Consider the following 12,070-nt stretch of genomic DNA (forward strand, 5'->3'; position numbering starts at 1 on the left):
ACCTTCTCCGCAGAAGGAAAATGTCTTTTTAGTCTTGGTTATTTTGGGCTGTTAGATCAACACAAGCTCAAGCTCAACTCATGCCAGCATCTCTGCTGTTGTCTATGTTCTGTATGTGATGACTAACTTCCCGTTGGCATGGTTTCCATCTCCATAACGTCCACCACTTCCTGGTGGGCGTTCCTACACTACAGGCGCCCCCTGCTGGCCGACCCCCAGCATGACACCCCGACCTGCTCATCCTCCACAGCAAGAACACTCTGGCCACTGGAATCACATGTCACACCGTGGCATGGCTACTAATAGGGTAACATGGTGGTCACACACATGGACACACACACACATGAACACAAACACAGACGCATACACGCACACACATATACACGCAGGTATCCATTCACACACAAACACGCGCACGCAGGCGCACACGCACCCACACACACACCCGCATGCAAACGCCACCCCCCACGCGGCGGCTCAGCAGTGGGAGGAGGTCATGTGCTGGTACTCGGGACAGCGCAGCAGGGCGGGGTAGTGGCCGCAGGAGGAGCCGCTCATGGGCATGGAGGCCTCGGAAACGGCGGAGGGGCTGCGGCCGCGGACTTCCGGCCCGTCCGGGACGTCCGGCTGCAGGAACTGGCCCGAGTAGTCGGAGCAGTTGCTGAGGCGGGGGTGGTAGAAGCCCTGGTGGGGGCGGTACATCTCCTCGGCTGTGTAGCGCTTCATGAAGAGGTACACCGACATGACGCCCGCCGTCTGGGAGAGGGAGGGTTTAGAGAGCATGGTGATACACACACACACACACACACACGATATAGTGGACTCCTAGATCTAGATGTTTTTGTGGTGGTGGGCTGCAGACCCCTAGCCCAGCGTTCAGCAGCCTGAGGAACAGCAGCAGCCCAGGGCCTTATCAGTCCACCCCTCACAACCCGGCCCAGTGAGCAGATGAAGGGAGCTACAGTATGCTCAGCAAACACACACACACACACAAACACACACACACACACACACACACACACACACACACACAAAGACTGAGGTAGATCTAGAGGAAATCAGTTGACTGTTAGTAAATCGGCTGCTTTGGTCATCTTAAAAGTGTGTTTTGAAGTCCAAACATTTGAGCATTTGTGCTTGTGTGTGTAAACAGTTTCTTATTTCCTATGATCTGTGTAATAGCACTATGACCTGTTTGTTAACACTATGACTTCTGACATGTGTGTTAACACTATGCTCTGTGTGTTAACACTATGACCTATGACGTGTGTTAACAATATGACCTGTGTGTTAACACTATGACCTATGACCTGTGTGTTAACACTATTATCTGTGCGTTAACACTATGACCTATGTGTTAACACTATGACCTAGGACCTGGGTATTAACACTATGATCTATGACCTGTGTTAACACTATGACCTATGAACTGTGTTAACACTATAACAATAGATCTGTGTTAACACTGTGACATGTGTGATAACACTATGACCTACGACCTGTGTGTTAACACTATGACCTGTGTCTTTACACTATGACCTGTGTGTTAACAATATGACCTTTGACCTGTGTGATAACACTATGACCTGTGTGTTAGCACTATAACGCTATGACTTGTGGTTAAACACTATAACACAATGATCTGTGTGATAACACTATGATCTATGACCTGTGTCTTACACTGTGACCTGTGTGTTAACACTATGACCTACGACCTGTGTGTTAACACTATGACCTATGTCTTTACACTATGACCTGTGTGTTAGCAATATGACCTTTGACCTATGTGATAACACTATGACCTGTGTGTTAACACTATAACACTTCGACTTGTGTTTTAGCACTATAACACAATGATCTGTGTGATAACACTATGATCTATGACCTGTGTCTTACACTGTGACCTGTGTGTTAACACTATGACCTACGACTTGTGTGTTAACACTATGACCTATGTTTTAACACTACGACCTCTGACCAGTGTGTTAACACTATGACCTTTTACCTGTGTGTTAACACTCTGACCGTTGTGTGAACAGTGACCTTTTTGATGACACTTTTAAAGAGACACTTATATTTTATGGATATATTACATATTTATTGTTGCCTATTGCTGTTTGTGTTTGCATTTTGCACTGCTTTATTTTGCACTGTGGGTAGGGAGCACCACCCCAATTTCGCTGTACAAGTTTGCACAATAACAATAAAGTCTGAAATCTATGACCTTTGTTAACACATGGGTATGTGTTAACACTATGACCTATGACCTGTGTGTTAACACTATGACCTATGAACTGTGTGTTAACACAATGACGGATTACCGCATGGGCAAAGTGGGCACATGTTCAGGGCCCTGGCCAATGGGGGGGTCCCTTGATAGATATACAGTGGGGCAAAAAAGTATTTAGTCAGCCACCAATTGTGCAAGTTCTCCCACTTAAAAAGACGAGAGAGGCCTGTAATTTTTATCATAGGTAAACCTCAGCTATTAGAGACAAAATAAAAAAAAAATCCAGAAAATCACATTGTCTGATTTTTTAAGAATTTATTTGCAAATTATGGTGGAAAATAAGTATTTGGTCACCTACAAACCAGCAAGATTTCTGGCTGTCACAGACCTGTAACTTCTTCTTTAAGAGGCTCCTCTGTCCTCCACTTGTTACCTGTATTAATGGCACCTGTTTGAACTCCTTATCAGTATAAAAGACACCTGTCCACAACCTCAAACAGTCACACTCCAAACTCCACTATGGCCAAGACCAAAGAGCCGTCAAAGGACACCAGAAACACAATTGTAGACCTGCACCAGGCTGGGAAGTCTGAATCTGCAATAGGTAAGCAGCTTGGTGTGAAGAAATCAACTGTGGGAGCAATTATTAGGAAATGGATCCGTGGAATGGAATACATACAAGACCACTGATAATCTTCCTCGATCTGGGGCTCCACGCAAGATCTCACCCTGTGGGGTCAAAATGATCACAAGAACGTGAACAAAAATCCCAGAACCACACGGGGGGACCTAGTGAATGACCTCCAGATAGCTGGGACCAAAGTAACAAAGGCTACCATCACTAACACACTACGCCGCCAGGGACTCAAATCCTGCAGTGCCAGACGTGTCCCCTTTGAAGTTTGCTAGAGAGCATTTGGATGATCCAGAACAGGATTGGGAGAATGTCATATGGTCAGATGAAACCAAAATAGAACTTTTTGGTAAAAACTCAACTTGTCGTGTTTGGAGGAGAAAGAATGCTGAGTTGCATCCAAAGAACACCATACCTACAGTGAAGCATGGGGGTGGAAACATCATGCTTTGGGGCTGTTTTTCTGCCAAGGGACCAGGACGTCTGATCCGTATGACGGAAAGAATGAATGGGGCCATGTATCGTGAGATTTTGAGTGAAAACCTCCTTCCATCAGCAAGGGCACTGAAGATGAAACGTGGCTGGGTCTTTCAGCATGACAAAGACCCCAAACACACCGCCCGGGCAACGAAGGAGTGACTTCGTAAGAAGCATTTCAAGGTCCTGGAGTGGCCTATCCAGTCTCCAGATCTCAACCCCATAGAAAATCTTTGGAGGGAGTTGAAAGTCTGTGTGGCCCAAAAACATCACTGCTCTAGAGGAGATCTGCATGGAGGAATGGGCCAAAATACCAGCAGCAGTGTGTGAAAACCTTGTAAAGACTTACAGAAAACGTTTGACCTCTGTCATTGCCAACAAAGGGCATGTAACAAAGTATTTAGATGACCTTTAGTTATTGACCAAATACTTATTTTCCACCATAATTTGCAAATAAATTCTTTAAAAATCAGACAATGTGATTTTCTAGATTTTTTTTTTTCATTTTGTCTCTCATAATTACAGGCCTCTCTCATCTTTTTAAGTGGGAGAACTTGCACAATTGGTGGCTGACTAAATACTTTTTTGCCCCACTGTATATATATATATATATTATATATATATATTATATATATATATTCTATATATATATATATATATATATATAGATATATATAGATATAGATATATATAGATATATAGATATATAGATATATTTTTAAATTCAAATGGCCAAGACTTTGGTCATAAAAGGATTTGAATGTTTTTGATTTGCAAAATAAACACATCACATTTTAAAAAGAAATTAACGTGACGTGACGTCAATGTCGTAGTGCTTGGTCAACGGTCAATGTCACAGTGAAAATGAAGAAACGTGTGCTAAGCGGGTCGGCAAAGCTTAAACGAAAGATAGAAAAAGACACTAAAGATGCTGCCCTGGTACAACAAATACCGTCCATCTCAACGATTTTTAACCAAAAACGAGAACAAGGTGACGATGCAGAATCAGTTAGCCTAGACGACGTCCATCCAGCAGATGTTACAGCGCTGGATGCTAGTGCTAACTACTATCCTGGCCCGAGCGCGGAGGAGCCGTCCGAGAGCGGTGGAGCCGTCCGAGAGCGGTGGAGCAGCAGCCCAGCCTCCACTTCCTACTGACAACGACGTCAACAGCAATGATGACAGCCTTCTCACATCGCCTGTGAAGGAAACTGAAGAAACGCTGGGGGTCGAAAATGAACCTGGGGATGAAGACGTTGACTATCTCTGGTGTGACACAGTCATGGATCCTGCGTTGTGGGAAAATATGTTATAGGCTACATGTGTATATATATATATATATATTAAAAAAAAGAAAAGCCTCCTTTAGGGCTCCCTTTTTAAAAGTAACATAGGCTTTACTTATTACTGATGATCCGTCAGATTCTGACCGAACAGCCTCTTGGAAATTATATTTTACAATTCTTAATATTTTAAACTAATGAAATTCGTTAAAGGAAGTCATTAGGTGCTTTTAAATTCATGATATTAACCTAACAGATTCCATGTTCTGCCGTTAAGACGAGCGGCTGGCACTATGCATGCCCGCAGCCATGGGATTAGATAATCTCTCTCTCTGTTGGTAGGGGTCAATGGCTGGTTTGTGCCCGTGGTCATGTTAATCCATCCATGTACCTGTGTGATAACACTAACACTATGGCCTATGACCTGTGTGTTAACACCATGACCTATGACCTATGTGTTAAAACTATGACCTGTGTGTTAAACTATAACACTATGACCTGTGGATTAAAACTATAACACTATGATCTGTGTGATAAAACCATGACCTATGACTTGCGTGTTAACACTACTTGAGGCACTATAGTAGGCAGGCAGGTAGGCTGTTATGAAATAGGCTACTTCATCTTCCAGTAAACCAGTGTTAAATTGTGGTCCAACTCCGCAAAAGTAATCGGCGAGCAAATGTTACGAAAAAAAAGTGTTCTTCTCCAAAACTCAACTCTCCTCTTTTCCATCTGCTTCTGCCTCTCAACCAGCAGCCCACTTAAAACAACATGTCACTTCTTTTGGAAATTACCTTAGGTTATTTGTCGTCTGCGGTGTAGGTTGGTGGTCTATACATTTTGACTTCTTAATAAAGAATATCCTTACATTTTGAGAAAATAATGTGAAACATGCTGCAAACCTTTGCAAATCTCTTTCTGATTCAAAGCCATTAGCCCACTGCTACAGAAATCTGATAGTCAGCTCAGGTTGCAGTTAATTAGTATTTAAGTACTCAAATAAAGATGACATATATTGTTAACAAATCTTGTTCCATGTGCCCTTTTTTGAATTAGAGCGCCTACCCCTCAAAGGTCTCTGCACGGCCCTGCTCCTCTGAAATCCCGCCCTTTCTCCCCCTCTCATCTAAACACATGGGCTGTGTCTCAATTCAGGGGACGCATCCTTTGAAGGCTGCATTCGAAGGCCGATTGCGACACTGCGATGCGTCAAGGCTGTCCCATTTCGAAGGCTCCTTCAAATGTTCCTTCAAATGACAAAACTATGTCAAAGTTCAATGACATTAACACGAGCCATAACGTTAAACTAATTAATGTTATATTTTCTATAATTATTATATAATGGCGCCATATTTCTCCTCCGCCGTCCGGTTTGAACTGCAGCTGTTAGGGTTGCTAGTTGACAGGAGCGGTGCGTCGTCACGCAAGGTAAAGGGTGTTGACGGCTTGTTATGCAAACTTTAAATGCTCCGTAGGCAAGACCGCCTCATTTAAAAACGTTTGTCTGGCCTTTGGTCCGGACTTCACGGTCTACGAAGGCCACACCTTCATAGAGCACGTCCTTCGAAGGACGCGTACCCTGAATTGAGACACTGCCATGGAAGTGGTTCCACTTCCATGTGCCTATGGCTCCTCTGAAGTCCCGCCCTGTCCATGAGGCTGATTCGAAGCAGCCGGTCCTGTGCGTGGAGAGAGGTCAGGTCTACCACTGAGCCCCACGTGTCTCCTTGCTTCCCTATTACACTAAAGAACAGGAAGTCGGAGGGGGAGGATTACCTCATCCAGCAGGAAGGAAATGGCAGCGAAGGCGAAGGACCAGCCATACTTGTAGCTGAAGTAGGTCTCGTAGGTCTTGGTCCGGTTCAGCATCTCATCGTTGATACTGGAGATGTACAGCACCAGACCGACCACCAGAGAGAGACCTGGAGCAGAGAGAGACCAAACTTCGTCTGGTAGTAATTTACCCTAAGGGTACATTATTGAATGTTATTCTACTTCATTTAATGCTTGATTCTGATTGGCTGGGAGGAGGGCATTAACCCGGCAGGTTACCCGCTGACTTGTCGGTTCTACTTGCTGCTGACTGAGCACAGCGTCAAATAGATCAATACGTATGAAGGTATTATTGAAGCAAAAGTCTTTAGCACCTGTAACTGCAGATTTTGAATGCATACACTAAAGTCACAGTAAATTTGAAGTCGTATATATTTAATCTCAATGTGTACTCTAGTCACAAATGTGTAACAGTACATTTGAAGTCGTAAATATTTTTTCTAACATTGTAAACACAAAATAGGGTCTACGAGTATGCAAGTCTGTTACAGTTGCATGAATCCGTTTGCTACAATCATTGCAGCGCAGTTAGTGCAAAACACATTCGCACACCCGTGTTTCATAATCTGAGAACATGCCCAAAATGTGTGCATTTGTAAACCCAAATTTTGAACTAATGCATCAGAAGTTGCACATCTGTGAAAAATTTCCTCAAAAATAAAATGATATAGAACGCTATGTTGATTCAGCATTTTAATGAGCAAGCACAAGTCCATCGTTACAACTGCTCGAATCTGCTCCTGCTAGTCTCAGGTGTGGGCTTTTTTACAGGTAGTTTTGCAACACGTCTAGGTGGTACATGTGTAGCAAAAGTGATTTGTATCCGTATGAGGCAGAGCGTCCGTGGTCAGGACAAATTTGCAGCACTGTCAAGTTATCCAGATGTTAAAAGTAATTTCAGCTCTGCCCAAACTTGAAAATGGCTTGTTCAACACACAATAATGCAAAGGGACAACTCTGTTCTGTTCTGGTGATTTATTTTCTTTAAGATGGATTTGATGGTTCTTGAAACATTGGATATTTGTATGGAATTAGGTGAAGTAGCAGATTGATGGCACATAAGGTGGAATTTCAGGTGAAGAATAGGTTGATAACCTTCCAGATAAACAAAAAGACAAATCAAATCACATTCCACATCAGTATGCATCTAAATCATAATCATTAAACTAAACATCTCATGTAATCCCATAGTAATTGCTGCTTGGTTTACAAACTTAATCAGTATCAATTGCCAGCATTTCCATTACATTTAGTTTGGACTTCGCAATTGCATTCAAACCAGATCCAAATCAAACAGAAAACAGCAAACATGATTCCTTCAAACATAACACTTGAATTAGTCAGTTGTGTCTGTAGTTGAACATGAGCTGTGTTTGTAGGCTGAGGAGACAAAGAGGGCTTGCTATGCTAACCCTAAACATTATATACCCATGCTTATTAAGAGGTCATGGGTCACATCCTGTCTGTTAACCATGTCACATCCTGTCCTGTCTGTCATGTCTGGGTTAGCTCTGCCCCCTTCAGGCCTGGAGTTCCTCCACAGTTCTTCAGTCAAAATTGTTTGACGCCACAATCACTAACCAATGAAAGTCGCCGGCAGGGGGTGGATTTTTCAAACTACACTTGGACCATCAAAGCAGACCATATAAATACATTGAAGGACACTTTCAGCATGTTGATGCAATAATTTTGGGGGAATTCAGTTGAACTAAGTAATTTAATTTGACATAATATAAGATACCCAACTCCGTCGTGTAGGATGCCCTCTTGTCTACTTTCAAGACTCCAGAAAGTAAGAGTTTGCTTGGATGGTCCCAGTGTAGTTAGAAAAATGCACCCCCTGCTGGCGACTTTCATTGGTTAGTGCTGCAATTTTGTCCCGCCCACGGACGCTCTGCCTCATACAGATAGAAATCACTTTTGCTACACATGTACCACCTAGACGTGTTGCAAAACTACCTGCAAAAAAACCCACAGCTGAGACTTGCAGGAGCAGATTCGAGCAGTTGTAACGATGGACATGTGCTCGCACATTAAAATGCTGAATCAACGTAGCGTTCTATATAATTTTATTTGTGCTGAATTTTTTTTACAGACTACTACTTACTCAGCCACTTCTGATGCATTAGTTCAAAATTTGGGTTTACGAATGCACACATTTTGGGCATGTTCTCAGATTATGAAACATGGGTGTACAAATGTGTTTTGCACCAACTGCGCTGCAATGATTGTAGCAAAAGGATTTGTGCACCTGTAACACAGACTTGCATACTCGTAGACCCTATGTTGTGTTTACAATGGTAGAAAAAATATTTACGACTTCAAATGTACTGTTACACATTTGTGACTTTAGAGTACACATGCAAATTAAATACATACGACTTCAAATTTACTGTGACTTTAGTGTACGCATTCAAAATCTGCAGTTACAGGTGCTAAAGACTTTTGCTACAATAATACCTTCATAAATATGCCGCTTGTATTTCAGCCTTCAAAACGAGAGCTGGTAAATTGCTGGTAAAAATGCATTCAACTGTAATCGGAAAACGCGGTGATATGCTATAGATTATATAATATCTGTGGTATAAAGGCTGGGATGAATTTGAAATTATAAATATGTACACTTAATGTTGAAGGTTACCGCCGTAAGGTAAGCCGTCCACGAGCCGGGCATATCAAACTGTTTATTGCCCTGCCTCTCTGTGATTATCCCTTACTTAATTACCTTCAGGGTTGCACACTAGTGATGGCAGGTGAGGTGACAGCATTTTTCATGCCACACAACTCCAGTCTAACCGACCAAAGCACATTACTTACTTTGCCTTTGCCTGTACCAGTGCTGTTTTCCTCTTTGAGCAGCTATGTGCCTCACTTTGGCTTTCCTCCTACTGCAGTCTTCTATGGAGCCAGTATCCTGCCATAATTCAAACCTGCAAAAAAAAGTTTCAAAGGCTTGTAAGTCTGGGTTTGAAAACTCAACACCTTGTAAAAAAGGTTTTGCAACACTGAAAAAAGAGATTATAGCCTGAAAAAACAATTAAAACATCTGCAAACATGATTTTGTGTTCTATTTTATCTTCTTCATCATTTTCACCAACACATTTTCAAAGTTTCAAAAATGTCACCAGCGCATTTTCAGAGTTTCAAATCTGGCACTGTTCTAACAGTGTATTTCATTGTTTCCTGGTTTTGAAACCTTGTAAATGGGATTCTGCAAACAGGTGTTCATACATTGAGAAATAAGTTTTGAAAGGTTGAATATTTATTTTTAAAAACTTGTAAAGGTGTAAATTTACACTATTGCAATGTATTTTTTCAGAACTGACTTTTCAGCACTGACTTTTCAGAGATTTGACCACACAGGCGCAAGCTTTGAGTCACGTGATTATTGGCAGTGTTCTGTCGCGCATTCGTTTTGAAACTCCCTGACAGTCAAAGGTCTGAAATCGTTGATCTGCAAAAAGGAAAAAAAAACGTTCCTGGGGGCGGGACCATTTGGCTCTAAACCTATTGGTTGCTCTCTGCTGACGTGAATTCCAATCACGTGTGCCGTTGACCGGGCTGTGCGTGATTGACAGTGCTCTACCAATGACAAGAATAACAACTGTATAATAATAACTGTCAGGGAGTTTCAAAACTAATGCGCGACAGAACACTGCCAATAATCACGTGACTCAAAGCTTGCGCCTGTGTGGTCAAATCTCTGAAAAGTCAGTGCTGAAAAGTCAGTTCTGAAAAAATACATTGCAATGGTGTAAATTTACACCTTTACAAGTTTTTAAAAATAAATATTCAACCTTTCAAAACTTATTTCTCAATGTATGAACACATGTTTGCAGAATCCCATTTACAAGGTTTCAAAACCGGGAAACAATGAAATACACTGTTAAAACAGTGCCAGATTTGAAACTCTGCAAATGCGCTGGTGACATTTTTGAAACTTTGAAAATTTGTTGGTGAAAATGATGAAGAAGATAAAATAGAACACAAAATCATGTTTGCAGATGTTTTAATTGTTTTTTCAGGCTATAATCTCTTTTTTCAGTGTTGCAAAACCTTTTTTACAAGGTGTTGAGTTTTCAAACCCAGACTTACAAGCCTTTGAAACCTTTTTTTTCAGGTTTGAATTATGGCAGGATACTGGCTCCATAGTCTTCCTGTTTTAAAATTATTTATATTTGAAATGTATCTAAATATTGTTTCTAGAGCAGCAAGAGCAAAGTTTACAACAGAAAATAAAGTTAATCATATAAATGCCATAATGTCTCCGTGAACAATCTACAATGTCAAACAACTAATTAATAATACTGAGTGAAGTTTAGAAAGAAGAAAATACTTGTTCATAACACTATCCACGAGGTAACACTATCCAGTCCTCCAGGCAACACAGGTCAGATACTAACTCTTGATGTCCTGTACCGTGCAGGTCAATGGAGAAGCAACATAGCTAATTTGGTAGTTAATTAGTCTATGATCGTCGGTAATATATGCTGTTTAATCACTGTTACTGAATAAAGCCCTAACCCCTAACCCTTTCCACTGATCATAACCATATCCACTATCTAACTCTGTTCACTGATCATAACCCTATCCACGGATCACAACCCTATCCACTATCCAACCCTATCCACTGATCATAACCTTATCCACTGATCATAGCCCTACCCACTGATCATAACCCTATCCACTGATCATAGCCCTACCCACTGATCATAACCCTATCCACTGATCACAACCCTATCCACTGATCATAACCTTATCCACTGATCATAGCCCTACCCACTGATCATAACCCTATCCACTGATCATAGCCCTACCCACTGGTCATAACCCTATCCACTGATCACAACCCTATCCACTGATCATAACCCTATCCACTGATCATAACCCCATCCACTTTCTAACCCTATCCACTGATCATAACCCTATCTACTGACCATAACCCAATCCACTGATCATAACCCTATCCACTATCTAACCCTGTAGCAACCAATAACGTAATTACAGCCAATAAAGTAATAACTGACAATAATTTAATCATTTAAATGTAATAAAGCCAATAACGTAATAACTTGCCAATAATGTAATAAGGTTGTTGGGCCAATAACGTAATAACTTTTTGCCAATAATGTAATAACTTTTGGCTGGTTAATACGTTATTGGCCTTGTATTAAAAAAAAACATTTGAAAATATAATAACTGAGTCAATAATGTAATAAATGAGGTATCACTTGAGAAACTGTCACACTTAGACTTAATATTGCATCTTGCAACACATGCTTAAATATCTGACCTTACAGATACCCCTCCACCCTCATACCCCCCTCCACAGTATGCCTTATAGGAGCAAAGGGTAAATTTGGATTCATATGTAACTCTTAGGCTTCCATTATATTACTCCGTGTATCCAACTCTGTGACCACGCAGACGCTTCGACGGAGTCGTGAGCCTTTCGAAGTTCCGCGTTGCAGTTTTCAGTATGGTATTGCAATTCACCGCTGGAACGCTAGGGGCTGCGGGAAAGAGACGTTGGAAAGAGACGCTGACCATAACAGCCCTGCTGTCTCCATCGTTCTGAGTAGCCTCTACGAAGAGCAACAATTTTTGGAG

The 12,070-nt window shown here is 41.6% G+C and overlaps 1 protein-coding gene across 1 annotated transcript in view; it reads right to left on the reverse strand.

Moving 5' to 3' along the window:
• Nucleotides 1-477: 477 nt before the first annotated feature.
• Nucleotides 478-12,070, reverse strand: part of LOC307070383 (voltage-dependent calcium channel gamma-5 subunit-like) — a gene marked incomplete at both ends in the record, with an annotated part of 40,405 nt that continues 28,812 nt past the window's right edge. The window contains 2 exons of the mRNA XM_079728830.1: nt 478-756; nt 6,404-6,549. Coding sequence (XP_079584956.1) covers nt 478-756; nt 6,404-6,549 — 425 coding nt within the window. The remainder of the gene's footprint in view (nt 757-6,403; nt 6,550-12,070) is intronic.

The sequence above is a fragment of the Pollachius pollachius genome (assembly GCF_949987615.1).
Source record: "Pollachius pollachius genome assembly, chromosome: 2".
NCBI lineage: Eukaryota > Metazoa > Chordata > Actinopteri > Gadiformes > Gadidae > Pollachius > Pollachius pollachius.